This window comes from Siphateles boraxobius, unplaced genomic scaffold (genome assembly GCF_051911475.1).
Source record: "Siphateles boraxobius isolate OS27281-9 unplaced genomic scaffold, OSU_SipBor_1 136, whole genome shotgun sequence".
In the NCBI taxonomy this organism is placed as follows: Eukaryota; Metazoa; Chordata; class Actinopteri; order Cypriniformes; family Leuciscidae; genus Siphateles; species Siphateles boraxobius.
In genome coordinates this window covers 337,214-360,839 of record NW_027508740.1, presented here as the reverse complement: position 1 = coordinate 360,839, position 23,626 = coordinate 337,214, and the positions used below count along the sequence as shown (strand labels likewise).

Below are 23,626 nucleotides of genomic sequence, written 5' to 3'. Positions count from 1 at the left end.
GTCAGTAATGATTCTGTGTGTCTTGACTGCAGCTTGGGTTTGGGAAGAGTATGCCGACAGCGTGTGTGTGGCTGGACGGGCTGACCTCCAACATCACAGAGCAGTATCTCACGCGACACTTCTGCCGCTACGGCCCCGTCGTCAAGGTACAGCTGCACTACAGGCCCATCCCAGCGCCAGGAACCTCCCCAGATCACACTTCTGATTTTGTTAATATTTTTTCTGAAAAGATAAATAAATAGTGATGAAACCCCAAATATTAAAATGCCACCGATGTATATTTACTGAGTAATCCACTGTTTACGCAAAATTACAATTTTCACCTGAGATTTGGAGCCAAATTACTTCAGAAAGATGAGAGCACAATTTTATTTCTACATAGAGATTGGTAGATATATTATTGAAATCTGTTGACTTTAGCAGTCGTTGTTGCATTATATGCCACTTAGAGAGAGAGGTGTGTTTATGCAATTATTTTGACAGAGGGAAATAAGACTCATTTCTAGTTTCAGTATTTGTTCTTCAGACAATCCTCTTTAAACACAATAAGTATCAGCTGTTTGAAAAATGAACCAAATTTGTTTTTTGACCATTGAAAATTAGTAAAATTCAACAATTTGAACATGGAGTCGCATTGGGATGCCCGTATCTGTGAGAATGAACCATATAGGATCTTAATAATTCTTAAACATTTCTTTTGCAATCTTAATTTTTATCTAGAAGGATATTAAGATATCTTTAATACTTGAGGTACAGGCATGCAAACTTTGGAACAATATTTATGGCTCTCAGACATTCTTTGCAAATTGTGTTGATAGAAAAAAAACTTGATACATTATTTGTTGTTCAGATATTCCTCTTGAAAGACAAAAGCATCAGCTGTGTGCACATTGACCCACGTTTGGCTTTTAACCTCATTGAGCCGCATTAAGATCTCCATATCTCTGGCACTGACCCATCAAGGGCCTTTAAAATGAAGATACTAGGAATTTAAAAGGATTAAGATATCTTTAATACTACTTCCCAGTTTTGGACTGTCCCCGTTGGCATATAATGCAACAAAGACTGCTAAAGTCAACAGATTTCACTAGTAGACCTACCAATCTCTGTGTAAAAATAAAATAATAATCCTGCCATCTTTCTAAAGTCTTTTTATCCCCTCCCCCCGAATCTCACGTGAAAATTGTCATTTTGACCCTCTACAAAACAGTGGATTAGTCAGTCAATATACATTCATTACATTTAATATTTTGGCTTTTTCATGCATTTTTCAGCAGAAAAAAAAATGATCAAAATAAAACAAATGAGCCGGGGAACTCAGGTTGACTTGAAACCGAATTACCCTATATTGATTTTTATATTGAGTTGTGTAGAATTATACTAACTATAGTCCTCTTTTTCCAGGTTGTGTTTGATAGGTTAAAAGGAATGGCTCTTGTTCTGTACAACAACACTGATTTTGCCCAAGCAGCTGTTAGAGAAACCAAAGGATGGAAGATAGGAGGGAACAAAATTAAGGTGTGTGGAACTGACTAGTTCTAGTGACTAACTTTCTATTCATCTAGAATCTTTAAAAAGTCAAATGCATCACTGTTTCCTCAAAAAATCTGAAGCAGCACAACTCTTTTCAACTTTAATAATAATCAGAAATGTTTCTTGAGCAGGAAATGAAGTAGTGATGCTGAAAATTTGGCTTTGATCAAAGGAATAAATTGCATTTGGCTGTTTATTTACATAAAAAAGCTAATATTTGTAAAATATTATTACATTTTGAAACAGCTGTTTTCTGAGACATGCGTCCATAGTAGCGCTGCACCTAACGATTATTTTAAGAATCGATTAATCTGTCGTTTATTTTTCAATTAATCGATAAATAAATTTAAAAAAGCATTAATTTCCAACCCTTTATTCAAAAACAGAACTGACATTGCAAATTCACAGTGCAAAAGATGTACACACTCACACACTCTCACACTCAAACTCACAGATGCACACACTCACAGATGCACACACACACTCACACTCACAGATGCACACACACACTCACACTCACAGATGCACACTCTCACACTCACAGATGCACACTCACAGATGCACACACACACACTCACACTCACAGATGCACACTCTCACACTCACAGATGCACACTCACAGATGCACACACACACTCTCACACTCACAGATGCACACTCTCACACTCACAGATGCACACACACACTCTCACACTCACAGATGCACACTCACAGATGCACACTCACACTCACAGATGCACACTCTCACACTCACAGATGCACACTCACAGATGCACACACACACTCTCACACTCACAGATGCACACTCACAGATGCACACGCACACTCACAGATGCACACTCACACTCACAGATGCACACACACACTCTCACTCACAGATGCACACGCACACTCACAGATGCACACTCACACTCACAGATGCACACACACACTCTCACACTCACAGATGCACACTCACAGATGCACACTCACAGATGCACACACGCACACTCACAGATGCACACACTCACACTCACAGATGCACACTCACACTCACAGATGCACACACACACTCACACTCACAGATGCACACTCTCACACTCAAACTCACAGATGCACACACACACACACACTCTCACACTCACAGATGCACACTCACACTCACAGATGCAGACACACACTCACACACTCACACTCACAGATGCACACTCTCACACTCACAGATAGGCCTGTCGCGATAATCAATAAATCAATTAATCGCACGATAAAAAAAATTAGCTCGATAATTTTTCCGGCCGCGATAATTTACATTTGCATGCTTGTTTTCTTTTCCTCGTCTCTCTCTCTCTCTCTCTCTCTCTCTCTCTCTCTCTCTCTCTCTCTCTCTACCAAAGAGACTGGATGACAATATCAACGCTGAGCGCCACACATTGATTTTCGAATGTTTTTTTTAATTATTATTATTTTTTTTTACTGAGCCTATTTACAATCATATTTGATTGCAGAGCGCCGTAGCGCGTCCCTCTCTCTCTCGCGCGCGCGCGGTCTTTCACATATGAGGCGACATACCGCCGTCTAGGGCTTAAATCAAACTTCATTCACGCACACATAGGCCTATATGAAACACTTGCATACACATTAAGTAGTCAAACATACATGTATACTGCTGAATGCTCAAACTCTATACACACGGGAACGAGATGCGCGCACACAAACTCTCCACGCACATATGAGACGCGCGCAAACACACAAACTCGCGCACAAACTCAATGAGACGGAGCACACACACACAAACTGTCCGCGCACATACTCATATGAGACGCGAGCACACACACACAAACTAGTGCAAATACTGATATGAGACGCTTGCTCACACAGTATATGATGCATATGATTCTCAGTGTGAACGGAAGTCACACATGTGCATTTTTTGTTAACAGAGACAGAGTCCATTGCTTTTATTGTTTTTGGTTTTTTTTTTCATTTAAATAGTCTTTAGAAATAAAAGTTTATTGATGTTTGAAAAGGTGTACCTGCATTATTATGCCATTATCATCATTATTTTAGATGAAAATGGTCTCAGAACGACAATATTATCGTTTATGATCAATATTATCGTTTATCGCAATAATTTCTTGGACAATTTATCGTCCAGCAAAATTTGTTATAGTGACAGGCCTACTCGCAGATGCACACACTCACAGATGCACACACACACTCACACTCTCACACTCACAGATGCACACACACACTCACACTCACAGATGCACACTCTCACACTCACAGATGCACACTCTCACACTCACAGATGCACACTCTCACACTCACTGATGCACACTCACACTCTCACAGATGCACACACTCAAACTCACAGATGCACACACTCACACTCACAGATGCACACTCACACTCTCAAACTCACTGATGCACACTCTCACACTCACAGATGCACACTCTCACACTCACAGATGCACACTAACACTCTCAAACTCACTGATGCACACTCTCACACTCACAGATGCACACTCACACTCTCAAACTCACTGATGCACACTCTCACACTCACAGATGCACACTCACACTCTCACACTCACAGATGCACACTCTCACACTCACAGATGCACACTCACACTCTCAAACTCACTGATGCACACTCTCACACTCACAGATGCACACTCTCACACTCACTGATGCACACTCACACTCTCACAGATGCACACACTCAAACTCACAGATGCACACTCACACTCTCAAACTCACTGATGCACACTCTCACACTCACAGATGCACACACTCACACTCACAGATGCACACTCTCACACTCACAGATGCACACACACACACTCACACTCTCACACTCACAGATGCACACTCTCACACTCACAGATGCACACACACACTCACACTCTCAAACTCACAGATGCACACTCTCACACTCACAGATGCACACTCTCACACTCACAGATGCACACTCTCAAACTCACACTCTCAAACTCACTGATGCACACTCTCAAACTCACAGATGCACACTCGCAGATGCACACACACACGCTCACACACTCAAACTCACAGATGCACACTCTCACACTCACAGATGCACACACACACTCACAGATGCACACACTCACACTCACAGATGCTCACACTCACAGATGCACACTCTCACACTCACAGATGCACACTCTCACACTCACAGATGCTCACACTCACAGATGCTCACACTCACACTGACAGATGCACACTCTCACACTCACAGATGCACACACTCACAGATGCTCACACTCACAGATGCACACTCTCACACTCACAGATGCTCACACTCACAGATGCACACTCTCACACTCACAGATGCACACTCTCACACTCACAGATGCTCACACTCACAGATGCTCACACTCACAGATGCACACTCTCACACTCACAGATGCACACTCACACTCACAGATGCACACTCTCACACTCACAGATGCACACTCTCACACTCACAGATGCACACTCTCACACTCACAGATGCACACTCTCACACTCACAGATGCACACTCTCACACTCACAGATGCACACTCTCACAGATGCACACACACACTCTCACACTCACAGATGCACACTCTCACACTCACAGATGCACACTCTCACACTCACAGATGCACACTCTCACACTCACAGATGCACACTCTCACACTCACAGATGCACACTCTCACAGATGCACACACACACTCTCACACTCACAGATGCACACTCTCACACTCACAGATGCACACTCTCACACTCACAGATGCACACTCACACTCACAGATGCACACTCTCACACTCACAGATGCACACTCTCACACTCACAGATGCACACTCTCACACTCACAGATGCACACTCTCACACTCACAGATGCACACTCTCACACTCACAGATGCACACTCTCACAGATGCACACACACACTCTCACACTCACAGATGCACACTCTCACACTCACAGATGCTCACACTCACAGATGCACACTCTCACACTCACAGATGCACACTCTCACACTCACAGATGCACACTCTCACACTCACAGATGCACACTCTCACACTCACAGATGCACACTCTCACACTCACAGATGCACACTCTCACACTCACAGATGCTCACACTCACAGATGCACACACACACTCTCACACTCACAGATGCACACACACACTCTCACACTCACAGATGCACACACACACTCACACTCTCAAACTCACAGATGCACACTCTCACACTCACAGATGCACACTCACACTCTCAAACTCACAAATGCACACTCTCACACTCTCAAACTCACAGATGCACACTCTCAAACTCACAGATGCACACTCTCAAACTCACACTCTCACACTCACAGATGCACACACACACTCACACTCTCAAACTCACAGATGCACACTCTCACACTCACAGATGCACACACACACTCACACTCTCAAACTCACAGATGCACACTCTCACACTCACAGATGCACACACACGCTCACACTCTCAAACTCACAGATGCACACTCTCAAACTCACAGATGCGCACTCTCAAACTCACACTCTCAAACTCACTGATGCACACTCTCAAACTCACACTCTCAAACTCACTGATGCACACTCTCACACTCACAGATGCACACTCTCAAACTCACACTCTCAAACTCACACTCTCAAACTCACACTCTCAAACTCACACTCTCAAACTCACACTCTCAAACTCACACTCTCAAACTCACACTCTCAAACTCACACTCTCAAACTCACACTCTCAAACTCACTCAAACTCACACTCTCAAACTCACTGATGCACACTCTCAAACTCACACTCTCAAACTCACTGATGCACACTCTCACACTCACTGATGCACACTCTCAAACTCACACTCACACTCACAGATGCACACTCTCAAACTCACTGATGCACACTCTCACACTCACAGATGCACACTCGCAGATGCACACTTGCAGATGCACACACACGCTCACACACTCAAACTCACAGATGCACACTCTCACACTCACAGATGCACACACACTCTCAAACTCACAGATGCACACTCTCACACTCACACTCACAGATGCACACTCTCAAACTCACACTCTCAAACTCACTGATGCACACTCTCACACTCACAGATGCACACTCTCACACTCACAGATGCACACTCTCACACTCACAGATGCACACTCTCAAACTCACAGATGCACACTCTCACACTCACAGATGCACACTCTCACACTCACAGATGCACACTCTCACACTCACACTCACAGATGCACACTCTCAAACTCACACTCACAGATGCACACTCTCAAACGCACACTCTCAAACTCACAGATGCACACTCTCAAACTCACAGATGCACACTCTCACACTCACAGATGCACACTCTCAAACTCACACTCAAACTCACTGATGCACACTCTCACACTCACAGATGCACACACACACTCACACTCTAAAACTCACAGATGCACACTCTCACACTCACAGATGCACACTCTCAAACTCACAGGTGCACACTCTCACACTCACAGGTGCACACTCTCACACTCACAGATGCACACTCTCAAACTCACAGATGCACACTCTCACACTCACTGATGCACACTCTCACACTCACTGATGCACACTCTCACACTCACTGATGCACACTCTCACACTCACAGATGCACACTCTCACACTCACAGATGCACACTCTCACACTCACTGATGCACACTCTCACACTCACTGATGCACACTCTCACACTCACAGATGCACACTCTCACACTCACTGATGCACACTCTCACACTCACTTATGCACACTCTCACACTCACTGATGCACACTCTCACACTGACAGATGCACACTCTCAAACTCACAGATGCACACTCTCACACTCACTGATGCACACTCTCAAACTCACTGATGCACACTCTCACACTCACTGATGCACACTCTCACACTCACAGATGCACACTCTCACACTCACAGATGCACACTCTCACACTCACAGATGCACACTCTCACACTCACAGATGCACACTCTCACACTCACAGATGCACACTCTCACACTCACAGATGCACACTCTCAAACTCACTGATGCACACTCTCAAACTCACTGATGCACACTCTCAGACTCACAGATGCACACTCTCACACTCACAGATGCACACTCTCACACTCACTGATGCACACTCTCAAACTCACAGATGCACACTCTCAAACTCACAGATGCGCACTCTCAAACTCACACTCTCAAACTCACAGATGCACACACACACTCACACTCTCAAACTCACTGATGCACACTCACAGATGCACACTCTCAAACGCACACTCTCACACTCACAGATGCGCACTCTCACACTCGCAGATGCACACTCGCAGATGCACACTCACAGATGCACACTCTCACACTCACAGATATTTAATATATAAATATAATTTATTCAATGCCTAAAAATGCTTATGTAGTTGTCATCAAGTGACAGTGTGGAAGAGAAAGAGAGAAGAGAGAGGTGGTAAATACTGACGAGGCAATTTGTAAATGTTGCAATAAAAAAGGTGACCGTGAGAGATGGAAACACCTCTAACCTAATGTCGCATCTCCGAAACAACCACCCACTCACTGCTGCGAAGATGCATTTTGCCCAGAGTTCATTAAATAAGCGCATTAGTTTATATATGTTAAAATATTATAATGTTATTTTTTTTTACGTTGATCATGAAAACTGAACAGCACGAGTAAGATGGGATGCATCGGGACTCTCTCGCGATATCTCGGACACACTGGGTCTCTCTCTCTCGCAATATCTCGGACACACTGGGTCTCGCTCGCGGAGTTCGCTTCGCTTTTGTTCTGTCCGGCGCCTCATAGATCTTCTCCGCGCTCAGCTATTTAAAATTTATTATACTCAAACATTTCTGCGAATAATTGACTGGCGTAATAATCGTGCGACAAAACGAATCGATAATGAAATTCGTTGCCAACTCTTTTAACGATCTAATTATATCGATTCGTTGTTGCAGCCCTAGTCCATAGTGAGCAGAAGAGACTTCTTTTAAACTTTTGACCGCTACTATATGTACAGTTATAATGTAATGTGTTTATTTTGTCCAGGTTGATTTTGCCAGTCAGGAGAGTCAAATGGCTTTCTATCGATCTATGCAGGCGTCAGGGCAGGATATCCGTGACTTTTATGATATTCCAGCTGAGAGGAGGTGAGTGATTCAAGTACAACACCCTAGAAACTATTAATTCCTGCCTTCAGTTTGCTTATCTTCAAGCACTTGGCTAATTATTGTCAAATCTTGTTTCTTTTTGCCAGGGAAGAGCGGCGAACTCCTTATCATGAGTTTTCAGCTGAGCGGGCGTATTACGAAAATGTAAGGACTCCTGGCATTTACGCCGAAGACCCCCGTCGGGAATACCCTGGTCGCAGTCGCGATCGCTATGCAGAGTTGGATCATTACCAAGGAGAACACTACGATCCCCGCTACCACGAGGACCCACGGGAATACAGAGATTATCGAGACCCTTTTGAGGACATAAGGAAGTACAGCTATATCCAGCGGGAACGTGAACGTGAGCGTGAGCGATTTGAGGCCGACCGAGGCAGATGGAGCCCGTCTCATCAGCGGCGTCCATTAACTCCCTCTGCTTCACCCTCACCATCTGAACGTGTTTCTCGAGAGGCAGAACGACGGGTGTATAGACACTCCTCTGAGAGATCTGGAAGCTGCAGCTCGCTGTCTCCACCTCCAGCTCAGTTTGAGAAGTCTGAGAAATCGCCAGTGGATTACAAACCGGAAGGACTGGAGAGAGAAATAGAGCAGACCGAGGCAGAGCGCGCAAGTGGAGCGGAGAACAAGAAACGTGGCAGACGCAAAGAAAAGGCTGACAGAGAGAAGGGAGAGAAAGCAAAGCAAAGGAGAGGTAAAGTACAGTCTCCCAGTGCACCTCATTCTGAAGCAGATAGAGAGCCTAGTCTGGATTTGGGCTCTGGGAAGGGAAAAGTTTCAGATGTGGAGAATCAAGAAAGACAAAAGCATAAAGGGGACAAAGAACCATCCCCGGCTGACCACGTAACTCGTCTTGAGTCTCAAAAGGGAGAGCGACTCGATCAGTGTAAAAGTGAGTCGTTAGACAGGGATGGCAAAGGAAAGTCAAAGAAGCATTTAAAGTCTGACTCTGGTAGTGATGGCAAAGATTCCCTATTAGATTCTGACAGACTTGCAGCGAGAAAGAGGCGTTTTGGCGATCCCAGTGGGAAAACTATAAGGCAAAAAAGGGGCCGTCTAGAGGATGATCCAGGTTCTGGAATTAGCCAACCTGCTGACTTTGCTACAAACACCGGATTTGCAAAAGAGACTGATATTGATGTGAAAGCAGAGAAAGAGGCTCAAAAAAGAGAACACTCCAAATCCAGGACTGGCCCTCATTATAGTCAAAGGGAAGAGCTGGATAGCACTATGAGAGGGACGTCTCAGGGTCCATCGCTACGACCAGGGGAATTATCTGAGGTGGATGTTTTGGACTCAAAATCGCACCCTGTGCCTAGACGGTTTTCAATCGACGGAACATCCGATAAGGACAGCAAAGTAAGGGACGAATATCTCGAAAATATTGACCTTTCTCAGAGTTACCGCAAACAGATGGAGCAAAACAGACGGCTTCGGCAGCAGCTGCAGACCCCTGATAAACAAGGAAAGGCAGAATCTCAGCAAGGTATAGATGCAGAAGATCTTGAGCATCGTAGCCTGGTGCATGAGGTTGGAAAGCCTCCGCAAGATGTAACCGATACCTCGCCTCCAAATAAGATCAAGAAACAAGAGTCCTTTGAGATGGAAATGAGTGCTAAGAGAGAAAGGATTTACCGAACAGGTCGCCAAAAGAGTGAAGACCCTGAGTGGAATAACACAAATTCTCCGAGGTTTCAGCATGCCCCGCTACTAAGAGAGGTGGACTATGCTGACCCTCCTACTCAGATGACTGTGAGAGAAGTAAAAGAACCATCAAAACCTGAAGATAATGTTCCATTAGATCTGGAGCTCACTGGTAAACGGATGCACAACGTACAGATGTCAAAGACAACTCTACCAGATGAGCAGCAAAGACGTTGGGAGAGTCGACTAAAGCAAGAGTTGTTACCAGACTTTTCAAGGGGCTCTGAGAAAAGACGTCTCAATCGGAAGTTCTTGGATTATGGACTTTGGCCCGATTTGGAACCTGGTGAAGTGCGTTCTGACTCTGAAGAGGATCGTGAAAATAAGTCCAACTCTCCTGCACCATCAACTTCTGTATCCTTCTCTGAAAGACATCGTCCTGACAGGTTGTCAGAGTCCAAGCTAACATCTGCCCTAGAGAGAAACAAATTCCGTTCTTTTGCAGATGATCAGACAATCACGCCGGATACTAAAGCTTTGTTGGAGCGTGCAAAGTCTTTGTCCTCCTCAAGAGAAGACAACTGGTCTTTCCTTGATTATGATACACATTTAGCCAGTTTAAGGAGTAGAAAGGACACCGAAAAGGTAGAGTCCGCCCCACGACCAACTCCCTCATGGTACATGAAGAAGAAAAAGATTAGAAGCGAGTCTGACGACAAAGTGGAAGAAAGGAAAGAAGATCCAAAGCCAGAAGAACAGGAGAGACGAGAGTTGTTTGCGTCACGTTTTTTGCACAGTTCTATTTTTGAGCAGGATTCAAGGCGTCTCCAGCATCTGGAACGAAAGCATGAGGACCCTGAGCATGGTGTTGGATATCTGTACCCTCAGCAAGGCCCAGTAGAAGGGCAGCCTGACCCAGAACCAGTTGTGCTTTTCCATAGCCGCTTTTTGGAGCTAACAAGGTTACAGCAACAGAATAATAAAGAACAAATCCCTCAAAATTACAAGCATGAAGAAACCGTAGATACAACCAGAGGAAGTAAAACTCCAGAGGAAGAACAAGCTCCACAGCAACAAATTGCTACTGAACCTACTATCCATCCAGCTGAGAGCAAAACAATTAGCCCTGTTCTGGCTCCTCAGACTAGTCCTGTCCAAGCTCCTCAAATATCACCACCTGTTACAATAGCTAAAGAAACCTTGCCATCAGTGGGAATCGAATGCGTTGATACTCCTGCCTATAATTTGTTTGATCCTTCCATGAAGGAAGAAGATAAAGAGCATGAACAGCCCTCAGCTCAGCCATTACAGCCTTTGCTAGAGCAACCCTCAGAACCTAATATTTCAGAAGGGCAAGAGTCAAAGATCCCAGTCGAGGAGACGGTATTGAAGACTAATGACTTTGAATGTGCTCCTGAAACCAACAAAGTGGTTTCAGAACAGCTTTCAAGTAACGAAACACCACCCAGCACTTCACAACCAGAGACTGAGTCTCCAGTGAAGTTTCCGGAATCACCAAGTCCCCTCTCACAAATCTCTTCTGAGCCACATGAAAAGGAACCTGAGCCACCTGTTACAGAAGCTGAATCTATTAATACAGGTGATCAGAAAGTTGCTGATAATTATCCAGTTGAGGAAGCTGTGTCTCCCCCTCCAAAGTCAAGAAATAAAAAGACTAAAACCTCACTTAGCACACCAGTAACTACAACTCTGCCTGCTACCCCAGACAAACAGAGCACCCGCAAAAGTGAGCGCATTGACAAAGAAAAACTGAAACGCTCTCCAAGAGGAGAGGCATCCAAGGCAGTGTCTGATTCAAAGTCCGTAAGTAAGTCCCCTGTACACAGCATAGAAATGGAGCAAGGTACAGAGCAAAATTCACAGCCAGTTAGGGCAAGGCGTAGGAATGTGCGTTCTGTTTATGCTACACCAATTGAAGATGAAACTGCTCTGCAACCTGGAAAAGACGCTGAATCACCTCGTGTAAGGAAGCGTGTAGACAGAGATGTGGGTTCTGACGTAGAGACCGTTGCTGCACCGCCACCGACCTCGAGGCGGGGACGCCCCCCCAAGAATCGACGCCAAGCTGAGGATGTACCAGCAGGAAAATCTGAACGGTCAAAATCAACTGAGTCTAAGGAATTGGATTCCAGTGAGACGAGCGTTGAGGGGGTTTCTAAAACAGGTAAAGGCAAATGTTCACCCCACACACAAAAAGGAGTAAGTCCAGTGAATGTACCAGCATCTGGAATCGGAAAAAAGGGAGACAAAATGGAGAAAATATCAGAAAGCTCCAAACTCATCACTGAAGAAAACTCTCTTGTTCTTAAAAACCTTACAATTCGGCTTGATGTGACCGAGGTGAAGGCAATGCTTCAGACTAGTGAAGATGAACCTGGAACTGAGGATTCTCCCAAAAAGAGCTCACCTGGTGTGTCTTCAAAGGATGAAGTAATAGAATCTAAATTTGAAAGTGATGCCATGGATGAAGTTAATAGTGAAGGGGAGGCATTGCCTGCTGCAGCACAACCCATTGAGTCAGATGTATCTTTGCTCTCTCGAGAGCTGGAACTTGAGCAAGCTGTTGAGAATATTGCAAAGCTGACAGAGGATGCATCTCCTCCTCCTCAGTTTAAAAGTAACTTGACAAAGGCACAACGTTCATTACCTGAAGAACCAGAGCGTGACTCGGAAGAAGAAAAGCCTGCAATTCCATCTAGTGAAACAGAGCTTGCTGCTGCTATAGATTCCATTACAGCAGAGGAAACATCTTGTACCCTGCCACAAGAACAAATCATCAACTCTGTTGTAGATTCAAATGCTGATGTACAGACACTTGCACCCAGTTCAAAAGTATCTGAAACCTGTGTTGGTGCAGCAGATGTTCAGGAGGAGACTGTAACCTCTCCTAGAAAAGGGTTTAAAGGCAGAGCAAAAGCTTCAAAGAAGGGCAAAGGCCAAAAGGGTGCTGGAAGCAAAAAAGAACCAGTCAAAGATGTAGTTTTGGATTCTGAAAACATCCCTGTGAAGTCACCGGAGTCCATACCTGCAGAACTTCCAACAGTCAAAGAAAGATCACCCACAAGTACAGCTAATGTCATTACTTCCACTTCCAAGCAGGTTGTAACTTTAACAGCTCCTAATGCTGACGTTCCAAATGAACCAGAGTTGCCTCTTAAAACTGAGATGGATATCCCAAAATCTTCTCCTGCTCCTAGCAGAAGCCCAACATCACCCAAGTATCAGCCTTACTCATACAAAGACACGTCCCCCTCACTATCTCCAACAAGAACTTGCCTTAAGAATTTGTCCTCATACCCAAGCAGGCTTTCTGTTTCCCCTACAGAGCGTTTCAATCCGCCGAAAGAAGCTGGGGTCCTCTCCCCACCACAGACCCCTTTAGAGAGCCCAAAATTACCCTCAGACACCCCTGTTCATGACGCCAACTCGGGTGATTTGCGTAAAATCCTCACAAAGCCTAGAACTGGCCCAGTGCTGGACATCGCTGCTACATCTGGCAATCTGCATCCTCATTCTGCAAGGGAAAGTGACATTACACCAGATGTGGTAACCAGCAAAAGTGCTCATCAACCCTCTGTTTCAGCCCAACCTGTAGTTCGACAGCCTGCCTCTATTCCATCCCCAGAAACAAAGCAGATCTTCAGTGAAAAGTCAGTTATTTCAGTTATTGCTTCCACTCCTACCTCTGTCATCAGTCGAGTTTGCAATCCCCCTGACTCTGAGGAGAAGCCAAATGCTCCCATTGGAAATCCCTTTCTCGACAAACAACCTCCAAAACAGATTTACCAGCCAAGCTTGGAGGAAAGCAGTACGTACCATGGTCCACCAGTCGGTGAGGAAGGTGGTAATGCTGGTCGTTATATTGTGGAGAGTACATCGCTGAGCACAGGTTCCAGCACAGGGCTGAGAGTTCAGACGTCTGAAGGTGTGGTGGTGCTGAGTCATTCTGGCCAGAAAATTGAAGGGCCACATCGCATAAGTGCCAAAATCAGCCAGATCCCACCGGCCAGTGCTGTGGACATAGAGTCCCAGCAGCTGGTGTCCATGCCCCAGATCAAGCAGGAACACTACAGTGCCTCCCAAACACCTTCTTCGAAATGCCCTCTTCCTTCAGATCATGGGCATTCAATAAAACCACAACTAAATGTCTCCACAATTAAACAAGAGTCTGCACTGGACAAATTAGAGTCCTCTTACGCCCCAGTTCAAAGTGGAGTTGTTAAATTATTGCAACAAACGCCTGGCCCATCACAGGTCATGAGTTACCATCATACAGTGAAGCACCCCAAGAAGGTAGATGGTTCAGAGTCCCTCAGTGTTGATGGCGTGAAATCCGCTTGGGTCCAAACTATTAGTCCTGCTATAAATCCTCATCTTCCCCCAGCACCAAGTAATCACAGTGCGTTCATAAGTGGCACACCAACAGATCGAACTCCATCGCTTATTCAACCTAAGCAGGAGCCGCGATCTCCCCGGAAATCTGGACACCCTCATTCTCCTTTTGCCAAAGTGTCGTCTCCTATTGGCTCCTCATCTCCAAAAGGTGTGTCTATGGTCCTTTCCTCTGGATTACCCTCTCTGTCCCCATATGTGTCCTCTGTCCACCACTCTGAGCAGTCTGTGATCATGCCCCCACATAACGCTCATGGGAGCATTGGACGAATGTCGCCACACCGCGTTGGCCCGATAGGGCACCTTACTCAGGGCGAGGTACGAGTGAACACACCTCCTCTCTCTATGATGAACTATGCCATTCACTCTGAGAGCCTCCCCTCTTGGCCACCTGGCCAGCAGAGACCCATATCTCCCCAGGCCGTGGGCAACAGGGAAATGGTCCTCAAGGTTAACACAGCCAATGCAAGAAGCCATGATGGAGGAGAAGAAGAAGCAAGGCGTTTCCATACAGCTCTCGGAAGACCAGCTGCTCAACTGAAACCAGAATCCATACCAGCAGAATATCGTGGAGCTCTCCCCAGTGGTTTACCCATCGACCGATTCAACATGTCACCGAGAGACATGCGAGTACTCATTCACCACCAGCAGAGCGATCGCCCCACTGCAGAACTACACCAGGTGCACGTCCCCGAGAACATGCCGACGTCTTCAACTCCTACCAGCATGGCGGCATCTCTCTCACCTCGGCCACACTTGTTAGCTAAGGGAGTGTCTGAGAAGGACCCCTCGAAAACATCTGAGTTGAGGAGGGCACAGACACCTCCCAGTAAGGAGGGAATGATGGCGATCCGTAGTGCAATGCCTCCGATGGCTTCTCCTCAGAGAGTTCAGCTGATGACAGCAGGAGCTGGGACGTCCTTTCCTGAATATTCCAACATGTATACAAACCTACGGCCCGCCCACGCTCAGTTTGCTGATAATTCTCCAATGGGGATTAACCAGTCCACCCATAGCATCCCACCGTCACAGGTAAGTTTGAGTATGCATCAGTTTTTAAGTTTACTAGCTTTTAGAGCTGTGCAAATTACATTTGTCCCTTTCATTTTAAACCAAGGGAGTTAAAGAGTCAGAGTCAAGTCAGCCTCAAGCTGAAGTTAAAGTGGAGTTGGTTGGACATCAGCCTGTGAACATGGTGCAACTTCTGACGGTGAGTTTATTTTTCACTATCCCCCATTAAAATGAAATACACTTCTAAAATGTATCTAAAAGATTTTTTTTTTTTGCTAGATTTATTTAGATTTTATAATTCAATTTTCTTTTTAATATGTCTGTGCAAAATGTGAAAGTTATAGATTTTTATAATATTGTACAATGTTATTAATTAAATGCAAACTGGTTTGTAGTTTTCAACATTCACACTGATTCCTCGTTAGTTTTGAAAGCATTTATTTCAGGGTTCGTACAAGGTGCTTAACATTCACTGGTTTTCTGTTATAGCGGTGTCGTGTTAGCGGCCCCTAAGTTAATAACTAATGATCTTTGCAACGGAAGTGAATCAATCAAAACTAACTTTAACTGGACAATAACTTTATTCTGGATCTGCTGTAAAGCCAAAACAGTCTGTTAATGTAATCTCCTGTTATCACTGTAAAGCGGCTTTAAATAAATCTATATTGTTAAAAGCGCTATAAAAATTAAGTTGACTTGACGTACTTGAATTTGACTTTTTGAAATGCAAGTCCTGGAAAACCCTTGAAACAGACATATTTATGAAAAGGTACTTGAAAAGTGCTTGACTTTTCAAAAGCACAATCTTTTCATGCAAAATTAACACTGCAGTACGTCTGATAAAACCCCCATCAGAGCTTTTCTCGATAAGAAGTATGCCAACATTATAATATAAAATATTATTTATTGATCAATAATAGCCATTATAAACTTTGTGTTTGATATAATTTGGATACCTTATATTTGTAATTTAACTTACAACTTATTTAATTATGAGTTTTAAAAAGCCTTATCAAACAATATCTTTAGTATAGTTTTTAAGCACGATCTCTGATTGTAGTCCTTGAAAACCAAAAAAAGTAGTGCTTAAAGTCCTTAAGTCCTGGAATTTCCTTTAGACTATTTGAATTTCCTTATTTGTATAGCACTTCTCACAGTTATAAAGCATCATATTGTTGATTTTTGTACAGTGACCAGGGAAAGTATTTGATTTCCTAATATCATATTAGAAAATATCAATTCAGGTGTCCTAGCAGAGTAACTAGTGGAGTAATCCTTCACATTATTGCACACGGAGTCTGAAATTTCCGTATGCATTTTTTCGTATTCGTCATTCGGTGTCTCTGAATTGTCAAAACGCCTCTCAAAATGCTTGCTACGGATGTGAAAAACGTAGAAAATCGAACCGGATCCAAAATTTTTATGACGAACGAAAGTTTCGGAGGCAATGTGTAAATGTGATTGACACAACGTGAGGTCATATTTATTTTTTAACTTGCGAAAATTTCGGACTCTGTGTGCAATGGCCTAAACACGTCAACATGTTCCACTCACCACAAACACACACAATTATTTGTCTTCGTTTTCAACCATCTGTGTGTAGTGAGAATGCAAATGTAGACCAGACCCTTAAGATGTGCTGCGTTTTATCAACTCTGTCGTTGTCCAGAAATACCCTATTGTGTGGCAAGGCCTGCTGGCGCTGAAGAACGACACCGCAGCGGTTCAGCTGCACTTCTTGTGTGGAAACAAGGCTCTGGGCCTGCGGTCTCTGCCTCTGCCGGAGAGCGGCGGGATCCTGCGCATCGTTCAGCGGATGAGGCTGGAGGCGCAGCAGCTCGAGGGCGTCGCACGCAGGATGACGGTACGTCAAGTCAGCTTTATTTATATAGTGCTTTTTACATTGCTGATTGTTTCAAAGCAGCTTTACAGCGAGAACAGGAAAATAATGCAACAAAGTTTGTTTCCAGAAGAACATAGCGTCACAGTCCATCTTAAGTGAGTTTAGTGATGGGTAAAAAAAGTTAATTTATATATATATATATATATATATAGCCTCTCAGGAGTAAACGGTGATGTCATCGTTCAGTTCTCATATAATGGTGTGAATGCAGGGAGATCAATAATATTGTTGAATATTAAAATTAATGTCCCCAACTAAGCAAGACAAAAGCCAAAGGTGAAAGTGAAGGAACCAAAACTCCATCAGTGCAGAATGGAGAAAAAACCCTTGAGAGAAACTAAACTCAGTGGCTCAGTTCTCCTCGGCCAACGAACCAACAGTGTGATTTATGATTCAAGCAGTACAGGTCAGAGGTCGGATTGGATCAGAACATTCAGAATATTACGTGACTCTGGAAGATTCCCTTTTCCAGCAAGAGTTTCTGTTTTTGTGCATCGCTGAGGACAGAGGCTCTAGTTGTTGCTTATTAAAATGTATGAATCTTTCAGTATCCAAGAGGGCTATCAGTTTTAGATATAATTAAATTTTATATTTTTTATGCAAATGCAAACTTATTTTGAGTAATGCAAACAAATTTTCACTCACCATGACCGTGTTCTCACCCTATATTGGTTAAGAAAGTTTTGTCTGAAAAATCAAGCTGTTTAAACTAATTTGTATGAATGATGGAGTGTGTAAACATTCAGGCTGTAGGCAGAGGATCCTTTTAAAGAGGACTTATGCTCTTTCTCAAATTCTTGATTGTGGCTTTTGGGCTCTACTAGACTCAGTTTTCCTGCTTGAATGTTGATTAGTTCCTCCATATTCTCCATTGATGCAGCTCCTCTCTTCCCAGTGTGTCAGTAACGCTCTGGGCTGTGTTTCCCAAAAGCATCGTTTGCCAACTATGGTCGCAAGTTAATTCTTCATCAGTATAGTTCAACAAGTCTGATGTCAATGTCATTTACATCTTTTAGTTTGTCAAGAGATTTAAAGTGTAGTTTTCGTAGAGTGCGCATGTGTGAACGAGCTCTAGTGCGCAAGAATGAGTCTATGATTGAATCTGGAAATAAAGCAAAATAACTGAGAAAAATGAGAAATGGTCCTCAGATGTCATGTCTGTAATTTATAGCTAAACATCTAGCATTGATTCGATCTCAAACAGTTTCATTAAAAGTAATTATTTCATTAAAAGTAGTTACTCCACCACTTGTGACACATTAACCAACGTGGTTGATCAACCAATTTGCGAAAATGCGCTTTCGGGAAACAGTACGAAGCATCGTTGAAGAAATAACTACCATAGTCATGACTTGCTAGGTAATTTAAGCAGCGAGTTAATTCGTTGTACGGGAAACACACCCCTGATTGGTTCTTGTCTCTATGAAGCCCCTCCTTCTGAAAGCACACTGCTCTGATTGGTCGGCTGGAGCAGTGTGTTGTGATTGGTCGAGTACTTCGAGTGTGTTTGGGAAATGTCCCGTCCCTTACCATAACCGCCAGTTTCAACACTACCAACTAACTCAACCAGGCCCCGCCCCTTTATTATGCATATTATTTAAATGAGGAATATTGTGACGTGTTCGTTCCCGGAAGAAACTAAAGACTACAATGGAGGCGTTTCAGGAGTTCAGAAACACTGATATAGAGAATAACTCGTACTCAGCATTACACTGCGGACAGATGGAGAAAAGCAGAACAGATTTGAGCTGGAGAAACTCGTGTGAGATGCTGTGTGTTGTGTGTTGTCAGGGGGAGAGTGATTTCTGCCTGCTGTTGGCCATGCCGTGTGGCGTCAACCAGGACGACGTGTTGAACCAAACGCAGGCGCTCAAATCTGCCTTCATCAATTACCTGCAGGCCAAACTAGCGGCTGGAATCATCAATGTGCCCAACCCAGGCTCCAATCAGGTGCGTGCCTTTTCCTGCATGCTCAGGTGTTGTCTTCATTAAAATGAGAATTAGCCCATGGTTTACTCTCCCTCAAGTCATCCTAGGTGTATATGACATTCCTCCAAGCTTTATAATGTCAAGTCACCTTTATTTATATAGCGCTTTTTACAATACAGATTTTTTTCAAAGCAGCTTTACAGAGATAACAGGAAAATAATGTTGTAATAATATTGTTAAATATAAAATTAAATGTCCCCAACTAAGCGAATCAAAAGCCAATGGCGTCAAAGGCAAAAAAGGCAACAGTGAAGGAACCAAAACTCCATCAGTGACAGAATGGAGAAAAACCCTCGTGAGAACCCAGACTCAGTCTCAGTCATCCTCTGACCAACGAAGCAACAGTGTATGATTATGATTCAGCATCATTATAGGTCAGAGGTCAGGTGGGATCAGAACTTTCACAAAGTGAAATGGAGAATGAGTTTGTTGAGGTGCCCATGAGGCCTTCACAGTGTTGATGAGGCTGGCACTTCAGGGATGCGTCGTGTCAATGCGCAGGTCCTTCATCAGATCTGGATCCGGCGGACTGCGGTAAACCTCGGGATAAATCTTTTTTTTTTTTTTTCAGAATTGAGTAGGACATTACTTGTCGTCCAGTTTTTTATATCAGATATGTATTCCGTTAATTTTGTGGATTGGTAAGTTTCGTCAGAGCGTGAAGAAATATAGAGCTGAGTATCATCAGCATAACAGTGAAAACTAATGCCATACTTCCTAATGATATCTCCTAAAGGGTGTGTGTGTGTGTGTGTGTGTGTGTGTGTGTGTGTGTGAGAGTGTGTGTGTGTGTGTGTGTGTGTGTGTGTGTGTGTGTGTGAGAGTGAGGGTAGCATGTACAGAGTGAACAGCAGCGGTCCTAGTACTGAGCCTTGTGGTACGCCATAGTGAACTTGTTATCGATAAGACATCTCTTCATTTACTGCTACAAACTGATAGCGGTCAGATAAATATGATTTAAACCATGCTAATGCAATTCCACTAATGCCAACATAGTTTTCTAGTCTATTTAAGAGAATGTTGTGGTCAATGGTGTCAAATGCAGCACTAAGATCAAGTTACACTAATAGAGAGATACAACCACGATCGGATGATAAGAGCAGATCATTTGTGACTCTAATGAGAGCTGTCTCAGTGCTATGGTGCGGTCTAAATCCGGACTGGAAATCCTCGCAGATACCCTTTCTTTCAAGAAAGGAACACAATTGTGAGGATACTGCCTTTTCTAGTATCTTTGACAGAAAAGGTAGATTTGAGATCGGCCTGTAATTGAATAATTCTGTAGGATCAAGTTGCGTTTTTTTAACAAGCGGTATAATCATAGCCAGCTTAAATTTGAAGTCCATAAAAGTCTATCTATCCATCATAATAGTGCAACTTTTATAATGGATAGATGCACTTTTATGGACTTCAAAACAGAAACAGCCATTCACTGCCATTATAAAGCTTGGAAGAGCCAGCCTCCTATTCGTCTGATAGTAGAATGTCATACCCTCAAGTAATCCTAGGTGTGAGTAAATCATGGGGTAAATGTAGTTTTTGTGTGAACTATCCCTGTAAAGCGCTGTTTTCATCCCTGCGCAGCCGGCGTACGTGCTGCAGATCTTCCCGCCGTGTGAGTTCTCTGAGAGTCACCTGTCCCGCCTGGCCCCGGACCTCCTGAGCCAGATCTCCAGCATCTCCCCGCACCTGATGATCGTCATCACCTCTGTGTGAACACACACACTCTCCTCACACACACACACTCTCATCCCGGACCTCCTGAGCCAGATCTCCAGCATCTCCCCGCACCTGATGATCGTCATCACCTCTGTGTGAACACACACACTCTCCTCACACACACACACACACACTCTCATCCCGGACCTCCTGAGCCAGATCTCCAGCATCTCCCCACACCTGATGATCGTCATCACCTCTGTGTGAACACACACACTCTCCTCACACACACACACACACACTCTCATCCCGGACCTCCTGAGCCAGATCTCCAGCATCTCCCCGCACCTGATGATCATCATCACCTCTGTGTGAACACACACACTCTCCTCACACACACACACACACACACACACACACACACACACACACACACACACACACACACACACACACACTCTCATGTGAACACACACTCATCGTCATCACCTCTGTGTGAACACACACACACCACACACACTCTCATGTGAATACACACTCATCGTCATCACCTCTGTGTGAACACACACACTCTCCTCACACACACACACACACACACACACACACACTCTCATCCCGGACCTCCTGAGCCAGATCTCCAGCATCTCCCCGCACCTGATGATCGTCATCACCTCTGTGTGAACACACACACTTACTCACACACACACACACACACTCTCATGTGAACACACACACTCATCGTCATCACCTCTGTGTGAAAACACACACTTACACACACACACACACACACACACACACACACACACACACACACACACACACACACACACACACACTCTCATGTGAACACGCACTCATCGTCATCACCTCTGTGCGAACACACACACACACACACACACACACACACACACACACACACTCTCATGTGAACACACACTCATCGTCATCACCTCTGTGTGAACACACACACTCTGCCCTGCTTGTATTTATTCATCAACTGCAGTTTTGTTCATGGAAATTGGGCGAAAAAAGAAAAGAAAATCACAGAGCGACAAGTGACATTTTCTTCATTTGTTGATTTTGAGTCTATTTTTTGAAGAGCGAATCATAGAAGTTATTGTAACATAAATATGTGTTTTTAACTGGTCATGTGGTCCCTGTAGAGGATTGAACATTGGGATCGTCTCCGACGGCAAACCGACAGGATCATGGAGTTTCAGGTTTGCCGGACTGTAAATATTTTAAATATTTAAAACCCTGGCGAGAGGAAAGGAGCTGGAAGAGTCGGCTTCACCTTCAGGATCTGGAGGATAAACGCAGAATCTCAACGCTTTTGTGCTGTAAATACTCGAGACTTTGGGGCTGGCAGCTCTTCGCTGGGTTTGTTGCGGGCACTTCAAATTTTCTTACTCAAATAAAAAAAAAGTACATAAACCTCGTTTTTGTCACTCTTTCAGCGTTTATTCATCAGAGAAATGGCAAATAAAACAGAAATAAGATTAAATCAGTGGTGTTTTTAGCAGATATATCAGGGTGAAAATCTTTGTTTTGAAAAGCTTTTAGTGTGTTTACTACAGGAAATCATGTTTGCAGTGATGAAAGTCAGGATTGAAGAGTTCAAATGTGAAATGTTTTTGACCGCTTTAACTCCATACAATATTTAAAAATTTGATAAATTTTCTTTAGCTTTTTTTCAAATACAATAACAAACATCAGACAAGACACAAAGGAGGCACAATAATGTAAAACAGTTAGAAAATAAACTTTTTCAAATCATGTGACTTTAATTCAAAAAGGGTTTCCAGATTTGATCAAATGATTCACTCCTGCCTCTCATTGAGTATCTCTCTTCTCTACGTACACATCTCACACAAACAACCCAATGGCTCATCAGTGTCTGCTGTCCAGTGCTAAGCAATGCATGTTTTAGCTTTTAACATGTCAGTAAGCTTAATAGACTTGACTGTCGGAGGGAAGAGTTGGTAAAAGTGCCTAATAAACAGAATGGACAATCAGTTCTGAATCGGTGATATATTATCAGACACTTGCACCCGAAACATCTTCACTTTAGGGCTCCTCCAGGTGGAGTGAACGCGCTTCCTGTGACCGGGAAATACTGATGCTTTACGTGATCCGGATGCAGGGAAGTAAAGCGGTTGTAGAACTCAAACTGAATCTGTTCCTTGAGTTCAAGGTTGAGGTGACGCCATCTGCACATTACTGACCCAACAGGTACATCTCTTCTTACCCACAAATCCCGCTCCCATCTCCT

General features: G+C 44.0%; 1 protein-coding gene across 15 annotated transcripts in view; it reads left to right on the top strand.

The window, feature by feature from the left end:
* LOC143738011 (msx2-interacting protein) overlaps positions 1 to 22,045 on the top strand; it is a 36,910-nt gene extending 14,865 nt beyond the window's left edge. For 8 of the 15 annotated variants that reach the window (XR_013203813.1, XR_013203812.1, XR_013203811.1 and 5 more), the window contains exons 7-16: positions 33 to 146; positions 1,405 to 1,518; positions 8,614 to 8,714; positions 8,822 to 15,824; positions 15,910 to 16,002; positions 17,473 to 17,667; positions 19,498 to 19,656; positions 21,280 to 21,453; positions 21,487 to 21,547; positions 21,593 to 21,696. Coding sequence is in view for 4 of the 15 variants with exons in the window: in XM_077229849.1 (XP_077085964.1) it covers positions 33 to 146; positions 1,405 to 1,518; positions 8,614 to 8,714; positions 8,822 to 15,824; positions 15,910 to 16,002; positions 17,473 to 17,667; positions 19,498 to 19,656; positions 21,280 to 21,411 (7,911 nt within the window). In the remaining 11 variants the exon portion in view is untranslated. The other 7 variants (XR_013203810.1, XR_013203809.1, XR_013203808.1 and 4 more) reach the window with 7 other exon arrangements.
* Positions 22,046 to 23,626: the final 1,581 nt, after the last annotated feature.